General features: G+C 32.0%; 2 protein-coding genes across 2 annotated transcripts; one reads left to right on the top strand and one right to left on the bottom strand.

Moving 5' to 3' along the window:
- On the top strand, positions 5,302 to 6,288 carry LOC105165865. The gene has a single exon (XM_011085026.2). It carries the CDS (start codon positions 5,546 to 5,548, stop codon positions 6,173 to 6,175), a length of 630 nt encoding a protein of 209 aa, XP_011083328.1. The 5' UTR covers positions 5,302 to 5,545; the 3' UTR covers positions 6,176 to 6,288.
- LOC105165767 (salicylate carboxymethyltransferase) lies at positions 11,992 to 15,682 on the bottom strand. Its single transcript, XM_011084892.2, has 4 exons — positions 15,533 to 15,682; positions 15,063 to 15,467; positions 13,493 to 13,765; positions 11,992 to 12,413 (listed from the first exon to the last, which is right to left on the bottom strand). Exons 1-4 carry the CDS (start codon positions 15,605 to 15,607, stop codon positions 12,069 to 12,071), a joined length of 1,098 nt encoding a protein of 365 aa, XP_011083194.1. The 5' UTR covers positions 15,608 to 15,682; the 3' UTR covers positions 11,992 to 12,068.

Below are 21,870 nucleotides of genomic sequence, written 5' to 3'. Positions count from 1 at the left end.
TTTAACAGCTTGTCGACCTCCTCACTGATGACGCGATTCTTTTCTAACCCGAACGTCCTCTTTTTCTGCTGTACTGGTCGTACGGTCGGGTCGACATTGAGCTTGTGGACTATTACCTCAGGACTGATCCCTCCGAAGTCTGAGGGTTTCCATACGAACATGTCCGCGTTGCTGCGAAGGAAAGCGATCATCATTGCTTCTAATCCTTTATCCATTGTTGATCCAATTTTGGTAGTGCGAGTTGGATCTCCTTGCACTAATTCGATCTCCCTATGCTCCTCAATTGGCTCTATTCTTTCCCTTTTTCTTTCCATCCGTTCTCGCTGGTTTCAGTGAATTTTCTTTTCCTTTCAAGCTTTTCTCCTTTTTTGAGCGACAGGTTATAACTTTTCCGTTCCTTTCCTTTTAACCTTTTCCGTTCAAACTTTTTTCTCGATCTCCGAGAATAACCATCTGCTGAGCCTCCTGCAATGGTATGGATGATGCCTTTCACAGGCGCATTCTCCCTTACTTGCGGGTCCCCTACGCCACTGGGTCTTCTATTCGGACTCCGTGATCTACTGCGTCGATCTCCCCTATTCTAGTTCCTAGCCACTTGATTTCTGAAGTACCCCTGACGTACTAGCCTCTCGATCTCGTCTTTGAGCTGGTAACAGTCCTCAGTATCGTGACCTTTTTTTCCCTATGGAACCGACAGTATTTGTTAGAGAATTTTTTCGCAGGGGTAAATCTTGTATGTTTAGACAATTTTAAAACATCCTTCTTCTCCACCATTAGCAACGCCTTAGCTCGCGTCATATTTAACGGAGTATATTTGTGGTATTTGGGTAGGTAGGGCGGTTCTTTTCCTCTATCGTGTTTTGGTCGCTTATCCTCCTCTTTGTAATAACGAACTCGATCTCTTCCTTGCTCCTTATCAATCTTCCACTCTCCATCTTTCATCGCGTTCATTTCTTCTTCATCTATATATTTCTGAGCCAGGTTCATCAATTGTTCTATGTCTGCCGGTGGGTCTCTTGCTAATGCAGACGCGAGTGGTCCTTTCTTTAAGCCATGGATGAGGATGCTAACCATCATATCTATTCTCAAGTCTTGCACTTCAAGCGTCTCGTTATTGAACCTCCCCATAAAGTTTTTCAGAGTCTCATTTTCTTGCTGCCTTATGGTGAACAAGTGTGTGGCAAAACCGCTTTTGTTTCCTCTTACTAGCAAAGTGGAAAGTAAACTTTTGTACTAGCTGTTCATGGGATTCGATACTTCCTAGTGGTAAATTGGTAAACCACTCTTGAGCTTTTCCAGTCAAAGTCGTGACAAAAAGTTTCGCATTAATCGGACCAGACTGCCCATAGAGATTCATCACCAAATCAAAAGCCGCCAAGTGTTCCTGTGGGTCTTTAGCCCCATCATATTTGGGTAAGTCCGGCATTCTAAAGTTTGGGCTCACGATCTCTGTCAGAATCTGATTGCCGAAAGGTGAGTTCCGGTGTTGGGCGACCAATTCGCCTCACTTCTTGAGCTGATCAATCTGTTTGCCGAGCTGGGCAATTTGTCTTGACACATTATCCACCTCAATTCGAGAAATGGCGGGTACCCTGGGATGGCTTTTTTCTCGACTGCTCGATCCGACCTCAGAAGGTAAGCGTCGGCTTCTCTCTGTAGCCTTTCCACTTGTTCCCGACATCTTTTCCTAATCTCCTCCTCCGAATCACTTCCTTTTTGCGGTTTCTTTCTCGATGGGGGTGGTAGTTCTCCGCTCGTAAGCTACGATCGCATTCCGCCCTGCTTCCTCCATCAGTTGTTGCAGTTCTATCCTTGTTAACTGAATAGTTCTTTCCGCAGTTCCCACTGTCGTTTCCAAACCCGGTGCGTTTCCTCCTAAATCTCCTTCCATGATTCTCAGGTTGTATGAGAAATCATTCCCATAGACGGCGCCAATTGATCCGTCTCGAAATGTAATTCGACCTCGATCGTTGTCCCAGAAGGGAATCGTCAAATGGACCAATAATACCTATGAATCACAAAAGATGATTAGGCTATTCGGGATCGACTCCGACGACGACACTCTGATGCCTAAGTCAGATTTGGACAAAGGTGATAAAATTAAGTGGTTTCTTAGATCAGAATCATCTTACCCCATTAATGATTAATCTCCCCTTATTTATAAGAAAACTGTATTTATGGTAACGGCTCTTTGTGTGGGTCTTCAGGCAATCAACTCTCCTTTAATCATGTCCACTGATCGCATGCCTTCTAATCCTCCCATATTGAAGCCGCATATCTTGTCCATAATCAAATCTGGTTAATCCTTGCCATAATGAGACGTTTTGCTGCTGAAATACCCACATTAACCCCCATGAGGGATAATTTTGTCTTTTGACATATTTTTCCCTCATCAAGATGTAATTATTTAAAGTGTAACGAAAACTCAATTTTTCTTCAGTGTTTCTTTTAAAATTTTCCAAATTTTCAATCCAACTCGTCTGTTTTGTTTATAATATTTAATTTTTTAAGAAAAAGGAAAAATTGCTCCAAAGACAAAGTTGATCATTGCATACCTCCATCTAAAATTACATAATTTAATCAAGACAAAATCGCCAAAAAAATAAAAAAACCTTTGTTTTTATTCAGCACATACTCCCTTTTTCTTTTATCAAAGCTTAACGTCGTTAAACTTTACCATAGACTGACCATTATACCCTTACATACCATATATTGTTCTTTTTTTAATGACCGTTGAACCATTATTGATTAGATGAGAGCCGCCAAATCTAATCAATTAATTTGAATCGTTAGATCATAAATTTTAAAAAAATTTAAGGGTTTAAATTTATTAATTTTAAATATATATTATAAAAAATAAAATTAAAAAACAACCCTATTCCCACCGCACCCCACTCCCGTTGCCTTCCCCACCGCCTGCCCCCATCCCCACCCCTGCCCCGACCATCCTCCGATTTGGAGACATCGCCGTCGCACAAATCAAATCTAGACGACCGCGTCATTGGCTAACAGAGATCGTCGCCCAGTAAAAAAAGATAAGGACAGCAGCGACGCCGCCTAGACAGAAAAAAAGAGGGCAACTGATGGCTGATGCCCACATTTTTTTTCTTAATTTTTTAATTAATTTAATTATAGTTAATTTTTAATTAACTTAATTATTAATATAGTTAGTTTTAATTTTTTAATTTACTTAACTATATTTAGTTTATTTTTTCCATTAACTTAATAATTAGATACTTAATTATTATTTTGTTTGATATATATATTGAGTTTCTTTTTCCTTTAAATAGTCCACTAAAAATACTTAACTTAAATTTGAAAAATTAAATATAGTATATTAGGATTATTTTTTATAAGATATAGTACATATTTATTTTTTTTTGGTATCTTATATTTATGAATACATTTTTAAGAAATTTTTGAAATAAAAAAATAATGTATATAAATATGTATAAGAAAATATATTTTTATCTTTTTGGTATTTTTAAAAAATTTTGAAATAAAAAATTATAAGGTATAATTTTTATAATGTAATAAATTTAAATATAATTAATTTAATATTTTTAATTATATAATATTTTTAAATTAGTTGATAATGTATATTTTTATATTTCATTAATATCCATATGTTTTAAGATATTTAATTTTTATATTGTGATTGTAATTTAATTTTTAATTTAAATTCTTAAATATTAAAAATTTTATATAATGTTGTATTTTTAATTTTTTAAAGAGATGAAAATTAAAAAAAATACACAAAACAAGTAAAAAATACTTGAATATCTTACATACTCATATGAGGGGTTTTTTAGTCCAAAATGAGCTAAAATATTGACCAAAATGGCTAAAATAGACAACTAGGGGCACCACCCGCTCGTCCACACCACTTTCCGTCAATTTGCAACAAAATGGGGTTTTTATGCAGCGATTTTGAAAAAGGGGGGGTTGTCTATTTTCAAAATATAAAGATTTTTTTTGTTAATCTAACAAAACGGGAAAAGTATTAGTTTTAGTTCGCTAAGTATGTCTAATTTTAATTTTAGTTCGATAACTATGTCCATTTTTTTTTAGGTCAAGTAACTTACGAAATTGCTTACTTTTAGTCCTCTGGCAAATTTTCGGATAATTTTACCTCTATGCAACTTTTGAAAGGCGGTTTTAGTCCATATGCACTCATAGGGGTAAAATTGTCCGAAAATCTGCTAGATGACTAAAAGTAAACAATTTTTTAAGTTAATGGATCTAAACAAAAATGGACATAATTATCGGACTAAAATTAAAATTAGGCATAATTAACGGACTAAAATAATACTTTTTCCTAAATTAAATAAAATAAAAATAACAATAAGATTTATAAAAATAAAATATCCAATTCCGGAAAATCTAGTGGGAAGCAGCTTTATTTCTGATGAAGAGTACTACTGTTGTCTGTCAGTGTAATTGTTCAGCACACTTCATTTACTATTTATATATCCATAACATACTTGAAAACTAGATACAATAATTAATAATAATAATAATAATAATAAATAAAACTAATTATTAATAATAATAAGTAAAATTATATAATTCAACATCCACAAGATATTTTGTTCAGTTCATTATAATAAAAGGGATAATTATACTCTCGTCTATTAAGGCTTGATATAATTACGCATAGACTCCTTATAGTTTGAAAAATTACATTTAGCACCTTTGAAGTTTACTTTCGTCTAACAAATATGTCCCCTCAAAGTTTACCGATTTACTAATATTAACAAAAAAATAAAAAAAAATTGATATTTACTCTCGATTGAATTATTACTCATTTATATTATAGGTCTATAATCGAATTATTCCCATACGTCTTCACATGTTAATGCATATGAGGAGGTATAACTTCACCACTTAAAGGATAATTTAGTCGAAAAAATTATTTGACCTGCAATAAGTCAATAATAAGTCAATCGAGGCTAAATATCAATTTTTATTTAATTTTTTTGTTAATATCAAAAAATTCAGTGAATCTTTACTAACAAATTGACTTATTTTTGTTAAATGGAAGTAAACCTTAGGGGTGCTAGATGTAATTTTTAATAGCACAGTGAATCTACGTGTAATTATACATAACCTCATAGTAAGATAGAATTATCCCTACAAAAAATTAATGAAAATTTAATAGATACTAATAAATTAAATTAATTGTTGTACGACTGTTTAATTAAAATGAATTAAAAAAAATTTCAAACAACAAAAAAAAATAATAATTATTTATTTTTGTGTCAATGGAAAAGCTCTATAAAAAAAAAGGCAAAACAGCCCTTCCCTCTCAAACGAATCACTTCCTACATTATAGCCAAAATTTCATCCCTCTTCTCTCCCCAAAACACACACACACACACACACACACACCTGACAGTTCTTCTCCCGTACTTCTCAGCTCCGTCACATCCTCTTTTCCCAATGCGTTTCTTTCCTTCTCAACTTTCCAACAAATCAATTTAGAAAACACACACACACACACACCACATGTTATGTATCTATAGAGAGAGAGACAGAGAGAGAAATGGAAATCAAGAAGCTACTTCGCATTATGGAAATCTTCCTGTTACTGGTTTTCCTGACATGGGCGTCCGCCCGCCTGCCGTTCGCACTCAGAATCTCGGCCGAGTACCTCCGGCAGCTCGCAAGGGTCGTCGTTAGTCCGCTCTTCATTTTCCTCCTCAGCAACGTCATAGTCCTAACCCTCTTCTTCAAGTCCCCCGGCGATCTGATCTTCCCACCGCAGACTACTTCTCAAAATGTAACCGAGTCCCACATGGAATATTTCTGCCCAGAGTTCATCAAAGACGCCGGCAGAAGCTCCCCTCCCGCTGCGGAGGATATTGTAATGTTCCAAGACAAGCAAACTGTTTTCGAAGTGACAAAAGTCAAAGTTCATAGGAGGAGCCAGTCGTCGGAGACGATGAGTACTTCGAAGCAGGATTATAATAACCCATGTAGTAGTTGCGGGAAGCAGCTGCGGCGGTCGGAGACGGAGAGGCGGCTGAGAGTGGAGGAGGTGGCGGCGGAGAGAGCAGAGGTGGTGGATGAACTGAGCAACGAGGAGTTCCAGAGAGCCATAGAAGCATTCATTGCTAAGCAAATCAAGTTTCATGAAGAAGAAAAGCTGGCGATTGTGCTTCATCATGGTTGAACAATTATGTGTAATTATTAATTAATGCAGATCAGTTTTTAGTGATCATAATTCTATAAAATACTTTATCAAGAAATTGAATTTTTCCATATATAAAATTACTCATATAAACAATATTTCAGAACTAATTATTTATATATAAATATTTTTTCAATAATAAATCAATTCAACTGATACATCAATATGACTAATAATAGTAATATATTACAGAAATATAACTAAGAACAGTAATAAATTATAAATATAAAAGTTTACATAAAGTTAGACATTCACACAAAATGAGACATCACCCACACGTCTTATTAGATTCGAACTCATAATTTTAAATTAATAGCTATGTTAACACTAGAGAAAAAAATTACTGTTGTCTAGGTATCTAAAAAAAATTAGGTTATCACCATTGAAGGCATTTTTTTGCCATAGTTTTATGTGAACAATGACAAGAGTTTCTGCCAACGCGTTTTTAATCATAATAAATATTTTAATCAATTTCGTGAAAATCACGGCCAACAATCATTCCGTGATCGTGGTCAATGGCAATTTACTACGACTTTTTATTTATAACTAGAAAAAAATATTATTTTAGTTTGCTAAGTATGCTTAATTTTAATTTTAGTCCGATAACTTTGTCATTTTTTGTTTAGGTCAGTAACTTACGAAATTGCTTACTTTTAGTCCTCTGGCAGATTTTCGGACAATTTTACCTCTATGCAACTTTTGAAAGGTAGTTTTAGTCTATGAGTGTTTTAGTCCATATGCACTCATAGGGGTAAAATTGTCCGAAAATCTGCCAAGGACTAAAAGTAAGCAATTTCATAAGTTACTGGATCTAAAAGAAATGGACATAGTTATCGGACTAAAATTAAAATTAAGCATACTTAGCGACTAAACTAATACTTTTTCCTTATAACTATGACAACTAGTTATGATTAAATATCATATTTTTTCTAATGTAATTAAAATTTCAAGAGATTTAGCTAGCAATAATATTTGAAAAAATATTTCAAATATTCTTTTTTATATAATTTTTTTTTTAAAATGGTAGGGAAATATAGAGAAGTTGATGAACCAGAATATAATGAATGGTCTATTGAAAAGATAAATCAACAATTAATTACATAAAATTAATTAATTAATTCAAATTTAATTGATCTGAACTAAATACTCCGTACCAACATTAGTTAAGTAGTCTAATCTCTAATCATCATTACCTCCTAATGAGTGATCAATAAGAATTTGTGCCATAAAATGTCATAACGTACCATCAGTTTATTTAGTTATATATATTTTAACAGATGAGTACTGAAAAGTCTCATCATTGCCAGTTTTAGTTTCATTACAACCTTTTCACCTAATCATTCATTTTCTTATTTAGAGAAAAGTATTATTTTAGTCCGCTAAATATGCCTAATTTTAATTTTACTCCGATAACTATATCCATTTTTGTTTAGGTCCAGTAACTTATGAAATTGCTTACTTTTAGTCCTTTGACAGATTTTTGGACAATTTTACCATTATGAATGCATATGGACTAAAACTGTCTTTCAAAAGTTGCATAGGGGTAAAATTGTCCGAAAATCTGCCAAATGATTAAAAGTAAGCAATTTCGTAAGTTATTGGACTTAAATGAAAATGGACATAGTTATCGAACTAAAATTAAAATTAAACATACTTAGTGGACTAAGATAATACTTTTCCCTCTTATTTAATTGCTACATATTTCTGGTTTGCAGCTTCAATTTTTCTTTCCCATGTCCCTAATTTTATGAAGGAATTATACTTTATTTATGATTAATTGAATATATTAAATGATTTTAGATAAACAAAGTGAAAAACAGGGATAACTACAATTCATGTTCTCAAACATAGCCACTTATGCAGTTTCGCTTCTCAAACAATTTTAGATTGTGATTTTGGTCGTCAAATTGTATTGATGTTTAATTAATTAATTCTAGGATGTATAATTTTCAGTATGAATGTTATTTTTTGCGTTATACATATGTTGCAGGCTATAATACATAGACACGGACATTGCGACACGAAAAATAAAAAAAAATTATATACAACACAACACCAACACTGTTATATATTATATATATTCTTATTATATAAATTCTCATAAAATTAAAATATACAATATGAATAATATCAAGAGAAAATATAAAATAAGCATGTCTTACATCTATATTTTTAATTAAATATGGCTTTAAATATATATATATATAGTCAATTTATCTTGAAAATACGCAATGAAAAATTCTTAATATTCAAATTAATTAAATCATCATAACCATCTCCCAAATTTTTAATAGCTTCTTCTCAAAACTTTTAGTTTGAGATGAGTGGGTTAATTTTTTTTCTTTAATTTTTGTTAAGCTTAATTTGTTTTTTAAAAAAATTGGCCAAACCTTTTGAAATTAAAAAAATATCAAAATGTGTCCAAAAGGTATCGAATACCCTTCCAAAACATGTCGTGTCCGAAGCCGTCTCCCTTTTTATCATTTCTTTTTAATACGTGTTCGACGCGTCGCCAACACGTGTCCGACACTGCATCGGGTAATTTTTCAAAGTGTCCGTGCATTATAGGTTGTAGGTATTATTTTTAAATTATTATTCCTTTCAAATTTCTATAGGTTCAATAAATTATATATATAGTTTGAAGAAGTAGTTAATTAATATGATCATATATACCAAAAAAAATTATTTTATTTTTCATATTATAGTCTGGAAATGTGTTAATTAATTAGTAAATGAGGGAGGCCATCAGATTTGGGCAAAAGTAACTTTAACTTTTGAAAAATGAAAGAGATTAGAATCTTGTAAAATTAGGACTCAACTTTCCTCTTTTCATTTGTGAAACATAATCATTACTAATTCCACTCTTAGATCACTTTTATAATTAATTTATATCAATTATCATCATATATATATATATATATATGTATAACTTTTATCGCATGTCAAGCCTTTGGCCCAGCACCACCCAATAATATAAAAACACTACACAAGAGCGAACACTCATTTCAAAATTAGACCTCCCCACTCCTCATTTTATTTCTTCTTTTTCTTGTACCAGTGTAGCATACCTGTATTTTAGGGTTCCATAACTCAAATTTTTTATCGTTATTAATTTTATCTTATCATATTCCATAATTATTTTTTTTTTTTATAATTTTGGCCCCAAGTTTTATTTCTATTAAATTTCTGATAAAAACATCATGTGGAGACATGAGCTCCATTAAATATTAAGAGGCCGGGTTGATTGCATTAAGAATTTAACATTAATGGGGTGTTGTACATAGGATGCAATATGGTGAAATCAATAACAATAAGACTGATGCATATGGCCTAAGGAGGCCCAGTCCAATAAGAGCAACAAGGCTTGAGGGCCGCCTAACATATTTGTCTCAGTGGCCCAGGAGACCTACTAGCCCTGGACGGAGGACGAAGGCCCAAGGTACCCCTGAACTCAATCTATGCACGTGGACTAATAAGGATAACCAGCCTAAGGGCCCACATTTAGCGATTTCCACCATGGCGTACGATTGACTGGCTAGCTAGTTGCCAGACCACGTCAGCCTTGAGGAGGCAGTTAAGATAAGGAAGAACTCCCTAAAAGTCAAGGCTCCTTGGTGGCTGAGACTCCTTGTCAGTGAAGGGTCTTGTGGACTTATCCATAAGATGGATAAAGGCGACTTACTGCTTATCCAACCACTCTAACCCCTTTTCCCAAAGATCAAAAAAGAAGGATAGACCCCCAGCTAAAGGAGTGTGTCCCCTCTATAAATAGGGTACATAATTGTGATCAAAGGGATACAAAAACACAAGTGTGATACAAATGAGTTTATCACAACCCTCTCCCAAAATATGCTCTCTCCAAATAGTCTCTCTACATTCTTCCTTGGAGCATTACCATAGACTCCAAGGTATGTAAACGAGTGGGTTGCTCTAGTAGTAATCCACTAAGGCGAGCAAGGTATGTTCATGGTTTGCACAAGATTTCAAATAAGATCCAACGTGGGGGAATCTTGAAGAAGTTTGTGAGATGATCTTCCAGATAACGAGAGAATTCGTGATCCAATCAAAGCATGGGCTAGTAGACAAGTCAAATCGGATACATGAATCGACATATTTCAGCTGCTAAAATTAATTCGATCCACAATTATGTGACAATATGCGGAATTATTTATTTATGAATTACCCATTATTATTTTTCAATGGAGGGTATATTAGAGATTTAGTTGCTGACTTCCTTATATGAATTTCCAATTTCCATCGTAAATATTAATCTCTTCTTTGTACTTTGAAGGGAAGGTATGAAAGACATTATTATTAGAAAAAATACAATTTTTTAGTTTTGTAATTTAAATGGTGTGACATTTTTAGTTCTGCATATATTGGTTTTTGCAATTTAGTCCTTTAATTTTAAAATTTTGACAACTTTAATCTTTTACTTTTAACTTTAAAATTGTGACATTTTTTGTTACACAAGAATTACAAGTGCTTTGCACATGATCCTAACTAAATTGCAGTTTTGTTCCTGTAACTTAAGAGTGTTGCACAAATTAATTTATAGGACTAAGATTGTAATGTAATTGGATCATGTGCAAGTCGCATGCAATGTTCTAGAGAAATTAGTTGGGAAAGGACTAAAATTTAAAAAAATTAAAATTCTAAAACTATATTGTCAAAATCAATTCATTCAGGAGAAAAAACGCCATCTGTCCCAAGTTATAGAACTAAAACAACAATTTTCCTATATAATTATAAGACTTTTAGTAAGAGATTGTCTAGTTCTTATTAAAAAAAAATATTATATTTGATGAGCAAATAATTGCAACTGAAAATAAAATTGGATAGAAAAGTGAAAACATAACTATGCTAACAAAGACAAAAACAATACCTATTTATTTTTTTTATTAACTAATATTGCCTAATTTTTATTTTGATATTCGCATCTAAAAATATTTCATTCTTCTTCTTGTTTGCTGCATATTTAATTAATAAACTTTCAAGTTTAATTTATTTTTTCAATCATTTAAATATTTCAATGCTAACTTGTTCAATTTCTAGTAAATATATAACGAGAATGATGTCGTCAAAAAGCCAGATCGACTAAATTTATTTTATAGAGGTGCGATTCAACACGCTTTCACTAGAATTTGATACAAGTGATTCCATCATCTTTTTTCATCTCAAATGAAGGCGCGTATTTATACTACTACATAAAAGTTACGTTATATTGGATAGGTGAAGGTGAAGTACCATTTTGTCCCTTACCTACCCCTATTACATGGCTACGATTTGTTTGCTTGGGGTATTTCAGTAATCTACCATATTACGATGATTTGGTAGGTTTGACTACAAACTTCCCTTTGAGGTAGATATTCTTTTTTCCTTGTTAGGATGATATTTCCCTTCAATAGTGCAATTTATTTTTCCTCCATAGAGAACAACGATAATTATTGGTAAATTATTAAAAGGGTTAAATATATTTAGTCCTCTACTTTACGAAATTTTCAAAATAATATTAAATTAGAAAAACTCGACACATTTAATCCCATGCTTTATGGAATTTTCAAAATGGTTTCAAAATTAAGAAAACTCGACACATTTAATTCAATAAATTTCGTAAAATTGAGAACTGTATGTGTCGAGTTTTTTTTGACTTTTTTGACTATTTTAAAAATATCATAAAATAAAAAACTAAATATATTAAATCCCTATTTTGTAGGACTATAAAATATAATTCGCCTATCAAATCAATTTATATTAAAGAAAAAAGTATTATTGTCCCTCTTTCTTTTTCCCTCACACTTTCCATTTTCTCTTATTGAACCAAACAAAAGCTAAGATGGTCTAGCCCCATAGTGCACCACGTGTCATCTCCCCCTCACAGTCTTGTAAGAACAAGAACAATGTGGGTGGAGGCAAGTCCCTGTTTGGCCATTTCTTGATCAGCCAATCGAGCATATTGGTGGAACAGCTTGTCCAAAACACCCTCTCCAAAGTGGTGTGCAATCATTGATTCTTGAATGGACCTCACTGTCTTGGCCACTGCCTGTCCGTAGCTTGAATACTTATCCCCATCACTACCAATATCAATCCCTTGTTCAAACTTGTCAATCATCTCCACTTTGAAAGAACCCTCCTTTCTTACTTCTTCTTCCAACTCTTCTTTTGATGGCGCATAAAAGTTCACCTCATAACACTCCAACTTTTCCTCTTCTATTTCACCCTACAAAAGATTTGGGAAGTTAGCTTTGGTTGAAGATCAATTAGTAAGCATCCAACGTTGTCATATTAATGATGTGAGTTTGAATACTTTATAACAATTTTATAGGACTATACGTATATCTTGATCTGTATTTATTTTTCATCTAATTTAAGAGTTGTTTGTAATATTTTACTATCAAAAAAAATATCTTTAGTTTAACTTAAATTAGGCTGATTTAAACAAAAAATTATAATCAACTCCCTACTAATTTCTGCAGCTTATTAATATAAATGTAAATATTAAATTATTTTCACATATATTTTGAAGGGACGTTTAAACTCCCTGATAATAAAGGTGGATTGCGCCTCCAATTATCCACCTTTATCTATGGTTTATTATAATAAATAACGACTCATAAGTAATCCATCAAGCCCTGAATAAGGCTTGATACCTTTATTCTGTCTTGGGGGTATGATAATATAATTCAGACTTAATTAAAAATAGTAAAAAGATGCATTTCTAATCCCATGTATTAAGTCGTTTCTCAATTTAGTTTCATCTGTTATGATTTTTTCATATTACATCCTATAAGTTGAAAATTTTCTCAATTTTAGTCCTCACAATTACTTTTTGTCCTTAATTAATGGAGCCATTAGCATTTCTCAATAGTTTTTGTCAATTATTGGTGAAAAATGTACGTGAGGACCAATATTGAGAAAATTTTCAATGGAATGCAATGTGAGAAAATCATAACAAATTGGACTAAATTGAAAAAGAACCTAATATTTGGGGACCAAAAATGCGATTTTCCGTACAAATACCTACTCGTTGTTTAAAAAATTAAAAATACCCCTTTTGGAATTAACGATCATCTAACAAATACCTCCCTACAATGAGTTATCATGATATAATATTTGTTAGACGATCTTTAATACCAAAGGGATATTTATAATTTTTTTTAAACAATAATAAAATAATTATAACTATGATAAACTTAACCAAAAAACCCCTCTCAGTGTGTGACTCTTAACTTGTACAATTGGAGTTTGAGTCAAAATTTCTTCCATATATACATATAGTAATAATCTTGTAGGTTATACCTGACTAACAAGGGTGGCTAAAGACTGATAGAGCATTTCCCAGTAGATGTAACTGTTCCTGTCGACATGGTATGGGCCACTCCTTCCCAACAACAGCAGCACCATCTTCCCTCCACTGACAACCTCCTCAGACCTCGACTTCAGGAAAAATGACAAGTCCTCCTGGAACTGTCTGAGGAATGCTTCCGGTACCCCTGACGGGCTCCTCTCAGATATGTATATGCTCTTTTTGTTTATCGACACGCCCTGCTCGTCATAAATCCCTGAAGGAACCTGCCCCAATTCCAGCACTTTGCAACAATTCCATGAGAAATCTCTACTTGTGAATGATCGTGTAATTTGTGTTCTAAATAATCTCAACAGGTACATATATAAAGTTAATTAAATAATTTATCACAAGATCTATGTAAGATACACAAAAAGGTACACGGATGAGAGTTACAACATTTGTGGTTTGACTTCTCCGAGAAACAGTTTTATTGCAATTTTTAGTCCTATAATTATAGGTGTTTGGCGTTTTCCAAAACCTCCAAATGTAGAACTATGGCCCTTGGATGATAAAATGAGAATAACTTATAAAAGTGTAATAAATTTTTAGGATTAATTACACTCAAATTTCTTTTGAAAATGTGAAATTACTCTTTCTCTTAAAGAAGTTTCCAAATTAAACTTGCACCCTCTTCAAAAATTCATTGATTATACCAATCCCTATTCGTTAGAGTTGAGACAAAAATGCTGACATTAGGAAAAAAAAAAATACATAAATTTTCATTTTTACCCCTTGTTTAATATTTCCGTGTAATATTAATTTCGTACTTATAAGGAGAAAATGTAATAATGTTAACCTTTTCCATATATATATATATATGTATATATTACATATATCTTTTTATAATTACAAAAATGTATATGAGTATGTTAAATAGGGAGTAAAGCTGAAAATTATGTAATTATTTTTACTAATGTCAGTTTTTTTTGTCCAAACTTAATAAAAGGGAATTATGTATAAACGATGAATTTTCATAAAGAGTGTAAGTGTAATTTCGATTTTTGTTTGGAAAAAGTGTAATTTTGTATTTTCAAATAGGGTTTTAGTGTAATTAACCTTAATTTTTATTCATAATAAATACACAAATATAAATATTAACACTACCAAAAAATCAACATTTTAATCAAATAGTCGTAGCAAACAGTAATTGACCACGGCCGTACAATGGTTGTTGGCCGTAATATCTGCGAGGGTGGCTAAAATAATTGCCATCGCAAATAATTTTAGCATGGCTCTTAGCCATGACAAATAACTTTTCTTTTGGTGAGAAAATCCATATTTTTACATCAATTTTATTTAATCGTGGTCAATAACAATTATTTACTACATATTAGCTCATAACTGTTAAAAGTATAGTCAATAGTAGTTTTTTTTAAGTGTAAACTAATGAAAACATAACAAAGTGAGACAACTTTTAAAGCTTATTATCCTACAATAACCTCAGCTTTCTCAAACAATTATAGACTTAAGCTAGACATATATCACATATGTAAATGAAGAAAGATTATAACTAGTACTGACCTTGGACAGCCAGTGCAGGCTGTTGGAGGAATAGACAAAGTTCAAGCTATTGTCCGGAAAGAGCCTGCCATAGAATGTGCCTGGACAACCAGCGATATATACAGCCGGGCCCCCGTCGTTTCTCCCTTTCCTCAGCTCCCTGTAAAAATCGGGCAAGGCCTGGAAAACAGTGTTGAAATCATTTGTCGGGAGATCATTCAGATAAACCCGGAATTCGGGCCTCGGCTGCTGGATTTTCCGATTGGTGTTTTCAACAGCATCCACAAGTTCTTTAACGTTCGACAGCGTGTTGGGCCCGGATGAACAGCCCAGATCAGCTATGCCTAAGCTCTTCGGCCTTGTTGCCGTAAACATTTCTTCTATGGCTTCCAGGGTTATGTGTTTAACCATATCAGCAACCTTTTTCTGTCAAGAAACCAAAAAATTAATGAGAGAGAGAGAGAGAGAGATGAGATGAGAGAGAAAGAGACCTGAAGTGAAGAATTGTTGGCATAGCTGTTGTCTCCAAGCCCTCCTTTCATGTGAAAAACTTTCTCAAGATCCATGGCGATAAAAGTTTTAGTGAAAGTTGTGGTGATGGGAAAGCAGGGCTGGTGTCCCCATTTAAAGAGAAAATTCTAATTCGAATCGAGTTTCATAATATTTGAATTAATTATATGTCAAATTAGTATATTTATTGTATACAGATCAAAAAAAGTTGTCACTCATATTCTAAGTGTATGATACTTATGTTGGGAATTGATTTGATTTGGCCGAACCCAAAATATAAATTTTTCTTTTAAAGAGCGTTTCAGATTGAATTTTTTATGCTTCTATTTTATTTAATATATATAAAAATTACACCATTTATTATATTTACATAATGTATATATATTAATTAAAATAGAAAATAAATCTGATTTAAAAGAATGCTTAAATTTATTTTTGATACTTAATTTAGGTTATTTGGCGTTTTTTAATTTTTAGAGTAGTATTTTGGTCCGATATCTCTTTAATTTTTATAATTTTAGTCTTTTTTTAACCTGAGTTCACATCTATCGGGGAGAAGGATAAGCTGATCTCTGACGGAAAAAAAGACTGAAATCATGAAAATTAAAAAGATACAAGACCCAATTTTATACTAATCTAAAAAGTTAAAAGACAAAATGCTAACAAAAATGAGCGAATAAGAATACTACCTTACATTTTTAAGGTCAAGTGAGTTGCGCATGCATTTTTTCAGACGAGAAAGGCAAACTTCGGTGAGAAAAAGATTGAAATTGCAATTGTGTTAAGAAAATAGTACAGAAAATTAATAATAAAATCATTTCCCCCAACAAATTCCAGAAACAAAAAACGAACACTAGAAAAAAATATATCTTTTGCTATGTTAATTACGATTAAAAATAAATAATTATGGCAATTGTGCATTAATGATTATTAGTCATTGTTTCTGCAAATATTAAAAAAAAATAATTCGCTACGGTTAACTATTATAATTAAAAGAAGAAAATCATGGTAAATACAAATTAACCATGATTTCGCAATGGGCATTAACTGTTGTTTCTGCAAGTGTGACCAAAACATTAGTCATCGTTAAAATCATGACAAATATTTTGGTTATGGCTAAAAATCATAGTGAATTTTGATTAATCGTGGTAAAAATTTAAATTTTTTCTTTGGTCTTATTTCAATGTGGTTAATTTTATTAATTTACCATGATTTTTAAGTCGTGGTCGTTTATAATATAGTGAAAACTTAATTTTTTTTAATAGTGAAACGAGGCTAAAACATTAATCATATTTAAAAAAACTATGATAAATATTTTGAATATAGGTAACAGCATAGTAACTTTTTATCAATTATAGTTAAAATTTAAATTTTTGTATTAAAATTGTTTAATAAAAATAAGTAATATTAATTTATCATAATTTTTAAATTATAATAATTTATAATTTAGGGAATTATTTATTTTTAGTGAAAGATGAATCATCAAGAGGAGGTAGCTTCATCTTAAAAAGACAATCACATGCATAGAGAGATAATCACATCCTACCACATGAATCTAAATGAGTAAAATTCTAAAATTATAGTAAGGGTTTAAAGTTAATCAAGGGAACAAGAATTTCTGTTGTCATAGTAATTACTTTTACAATTTTATTAGTGATAAAGATTATATAAAAGTCATCTTGTTTATATTATACACAATAAAAATTATAAATATAGCTATCATTATGAATAATTAATGACAAATATAAAATAACAATTTAGTGATGAAATTACAAACATTTTTTTTTTCACTTAATATGTCGATGGCTAGCTCAATGATGAAGTTGGAGGCCTCGTGACTCTAAAATTATAGATTTAAATCTGACGAATATGAGGAAATATAAGAGTATGGGGGATGAAGATGAATATCCACAACTTCTAAATTCACAACACTCCCCCTCGGATGTTCATCAATTAAGAATATGCCTCGTTAAAACCTTATTAAGAAAAACCTTGAGGGACAAAAACTTAGTGAAGGGAAAAGAGCACATTATTGTTTAATACACGATTATATGTTGCCTCATTAAAAACTTTACCAGGAAAACCTAGTGAAAAAAACATGGTCAAGGGAAAAAGAGCGTAGTGCGTATGGACTCCGCCTCATTAAAAGTATCAGTCGAGATCTTTGAGACGAAACGCCAATATTATGGACTATCTTCTCAAATATTGCAGTGAGAAGTGCCTTGGTGAACAAATATGCTAGATTGTCACTTGAACGGATTTGTTGAACATCAATACCACCATTCTTTTGAAGATCATGAGTGGAGAAAATATTTTGTGAAATAAGTTTCGCTCTATCCACTTTGATGTACCCTTTTTTTGATTGAGCAATACATGTTGCATTATCTTCATATAAGATCATCGAGATAATATTTCCAAATGATAATCTGCAAGTCTCTCGGATGTGTTGAATCATGGATCTCAACCAAACACATTCTTAACTTACCTCATTAGTTGCTATAATTTCTACATGGTCGATGATAAGGTTGTTATTATTTGTTTCTTAAATCACCATAAAATTATTGTACCACCACACATGTAAATAAATATCCTATTTGCGATCGGCCATTATGAGGATCAGACAAAAAATCCAACATCTACATACCAATTAGATCGGAATTTGGTACCTTTAAATAAAATAACCTGATAGTCATCCTACCTCTAAGATAACAAAGTATATGCTAATCCCATTCCAGTGTTTTTTCGAGTGGGTAAAGAACTATATCTTGCTAATAAATTGATAGCAAATATTATATCAAATCTTATATAATTAGCAAGATACATTAATACTCCAATTGCACTAAGGTATTGTACTTCAAAATCAAGCAATTCTTCATCATTTTATCGAGGCCTAAAAGGGTCATTATTCACATCCAATGATCTTACCACCATTAGGGTGCTTAATAGATGCGATTTCTCCTTATAGAATCGCTTTAGCACCTTCATAATATAAGCTTCTTAGATGCTCAAAGATTCTATTATTTAAATGTTCAACTTGTAATGGAAGGCAATATTTTGTTCTTTCTAAATATTTCATTTCAAATTATTTCTTTAAGCAATATATAGCCTTTAGAAACTCTTTTGGAGTTCTAATAATATTTAAGTCATCGACATAAACTGTATACCAAATTCATTTTCAGATCATCTCATCAAAATACATGGACAAATGGGATCATTTCTATATCCTTCTTTTAATAAATTTACTCAAACGATTATGCCACATTTGTCCAGATTGCTTCAACCCAGAGAAGGATTTATTTAATTCGATAATATAATGTTATCAAGAATGTGAATTGTATGCTTCGAGCAAATGAAATCCTCTTGGGAGTTTCACTACCAATTGGGTCATTCTTTCACTACCAGACTAATTAAGTATTGAAAAGTAGTTACATCCACTACAGGAGAGTAAGTCATTTCATAATCGATACCGGGTCTTTAAGAAAAATCTTGAGCAACAAGTCTTGTTTTATATCTTACAATTTCACCTTGCTCATGTCATTCTCGCACAAATACTCGTTTATATCGCACTGGTCTTTATATCTTCAGGTGTACATGCTACAAGTCCAAAAAACCTTTCCTTGTGTAAGCAAGTCTAATTCTGTCTCAAATGCGTCTTTCCATTTTGGCCAATCATTTCTTTGCTTGCATTTCTGAGCAGACTTTGGTTCATGATCCTCATTATCGTTTATTACATTGAGCAATATATTATATGCAAAATATCATCGATGATGACTTCATTTCGGTCCAGTGTATTCCATTTAGGATATAATTTATTGAGATCTCTTCATTTTCATGAATTCCAAATACCAGAGTTTCTTCTGGAACTGACATAGTAATTATGTTGGAAACTCTTTTGAAGTTGTATTCTTAATTTGCCATCTTGATTTGTAACTTCTTTTCTTTTCAGGGGTTTTTAAGCAATATATAGCCTTTATCGCTTTAGGCGTTTAGACTTATTTGCAATATTAGCTTATCCAATACGGACATCAATTTTTATCGAAGCATTAGCAACTAGAATATGAGATTTAGTTACTCTTGTTGGGTCAGTAGATGAATCTGGCAGTTGATTAGCTAAATTCTGCCAATGAATCATCTTTTGAACTTCCAATTCACTTTGATTAGTACGAGGATCAAGATTAGGTAATGATAATTCATTCCAACTATTTTTTCTTTCAGCTGCTTACTATCATCCTCCTAATGTTGAAAAAACTAATTCATCAAAATGACAATCGACAAATCGAGTTGTAAATAAATCTCCTGTCAATGGTTCAAGTTACTTTACTATGGATGGAGACTTAAATCCAACATCAATTCTCATCCTCCTTTAAGGACCCATCTTAGTTCGCTATGGTCAAGCAATTGGAACATATATTGCTTCCCCATAAATTCTTAAATGAAAAATATTAGGTTCCTGAGCAAAACTCAATTATAGGAGAGATGACTCATGATAACTTGTTGGTCTAATGCGAATTAGTATTATTGCAAGCAAAATTACATGTCACCAACAAGAATCGGAAAGTTTGTGTCTCATGAGTAACGGTCTTGCAATTAATTGTAGACGCTGAATGAATTATTTACAAGACCATTCTGTGTATGAACATGTAATACAAGATGTTCAACATAAATTCTAATAGACATACAATAGTCGTGGAAAGTTTGAGAAGTGAATTCACCAGCATTATCAAGACGTATTTTCTTCATCAAAGAAATATGCTCGTAATCGAATTAATTGAGCAAGCAATATCTCAAACGCCATGTTGCGAGATGATAACAAGGACACATGTGACCATCTAGTTGACCATTTAATTAAAACCATGAAATATCAAAATGGTCCTCATGGCATGTGGATCTCTTAGAAAGAGAGAGAATTTTCTATTTTTTTCGTTAAATTCAATAAAAAAATAAAAGACTGGAAATGAAAGTCTCTTTCTTACAGTCATTCTCTATTACACTGCCGTAACAAAAATATCGGATGCGGCGATATAGAAATATTTGGTACATGAAGTCGCGATCTGATAGCTATACATCTAAATAGACTTAGATAGAAATCAATTCATCTTGATCTGGAATCCAAGAAAGATAGTGGAAATGGCTCTTATCTTATCACTTGGAAGAGGGGTTTCTCTGTAGATTATCGAATTTCTTTCTTTGTCTTTACAAAAAAAAAAAACAAAAAAAAAATAGGTGTAAGCTGTGATACATTCACTAAAAAAAATTCTTTTCTTTTTTTAGAAACGAGCAAACAACAGGAATTGAACCCGCGCATGGTGGATTCACAATCCACTGCCTTGATCCACTTGGCTACATCCACCCCTCTACTAATTTATTTTAAATCAATTTACAAATATCGCCTTGTATATGTCCAAAAAAAGGGACAAATTCATTTTCTAATTTTGTTGGTGGTGATAACATAATTAACTTTCCTTGAGAACAAACAGAACATAAGAAATCACTGGATTGAAGAATATGGCGGGTGTTCAATTTATCTTGACATGAATTCTCAATTATTCTCCACATCATGATTGATTCGGAATGACCTAACATGCCAAATAACAAACTTATTATGATTTGTAAACTTTTGGTTTACGAGAGTATGGTTTTTTTAGTTGTACTCATATATGTGTAGTACAAATTAAAAAAAATACCAGTAATTTTTCAAATATGCATTTCTTTCCCAAGATCGCACCTGTAATATAGAGATCTCGATATTATCTTCATTTGTTGTCTCAATAAGATATCTATTACAAAGGATATTCTTAAAGTTTAGACGATTTCTTTGGGACTTATTGGAACAGAATGCATCATCAATATAAAATTGTGTTCTACCAGGTAGCAATACATTAACACTTTCGGAACCCGCAATTAATTTTGCACTTCCAAATATAGTATGAACATTGGCATCTTGCATTACTAAATAAGAAAAGTACTTTTAATTTTTAAGTAGTGTTAGTTGTGGCACTAGCAACGAGATACATATCTTCACTATTGACATTGATACTAACAAAATGGATACTCATTTTTTATTAAAACTATGGCAGAAATGTAAAATCGATATCAGAATATGCTATTAATGAGAAACAATATTATAAATAAGTTCTTCATTATCGTAGAAAACATATCGGATACTAAATTCATAATACTAAAGAAGAAATAAGAAAATTATTTGTCAACACTTCCATCACCAGTCAAGTGGTCAATTCTCCCATTTGGATAAGCAAATAAATCGGCAACGTCTAAATGAGTCATATCAAATATATCCATCACTTCCGTCATCAACAAA

This window comes from Sesamum indicum, linkage group LG6, assembly GCF_000512975.1.
Source record: "Sesamum indicum cultivar Zhongzhi No. 13 linkage group LG6, S_indicum_v1.0, whole genome shotgun sequence".
Lineage (NCBI taxonomy): Eukaryota > Viridiplantae > Streptophyta > Magnoliopsida > Lamiales > Pedaliaceae > Sesamum > Sesamum indicum.
Note: the sequence above shows the minus strand (reverse complement) of the source record. Positions and strands in the feature narration are given on the sequence as shown.

Coding starts and splice junctions, on each gene's coding strand:
- LOC105165767 (XM_011084892.2), bottom strand. CDS start 15,607: ATGGATCTTGAGAAAGTTTTTCACATGAAAGGAGGGCTTGGAGACAAC. Junction 15,468..15,532: donor CCAACAATTCTTCACTTCAG/GTCTCTTTCTCT, acceptor GTTTCTTGACAG/AAAAAGGTTGCTGATATGGT. Junction 13,766..15,062: donor GCCTGCACTGGCTGTCCAAG/GTCAGTACTAGT, acceptor GAATTGGGGCAG/GTTCCTTCAGGGATTTATGA.
- LOC105165865 (XM_011085026.2), top strand. CDS start 5,546: ATGGAAATCAAGAAGCTACTTCGCATTATGGAAATCTTCCTGTTACTG.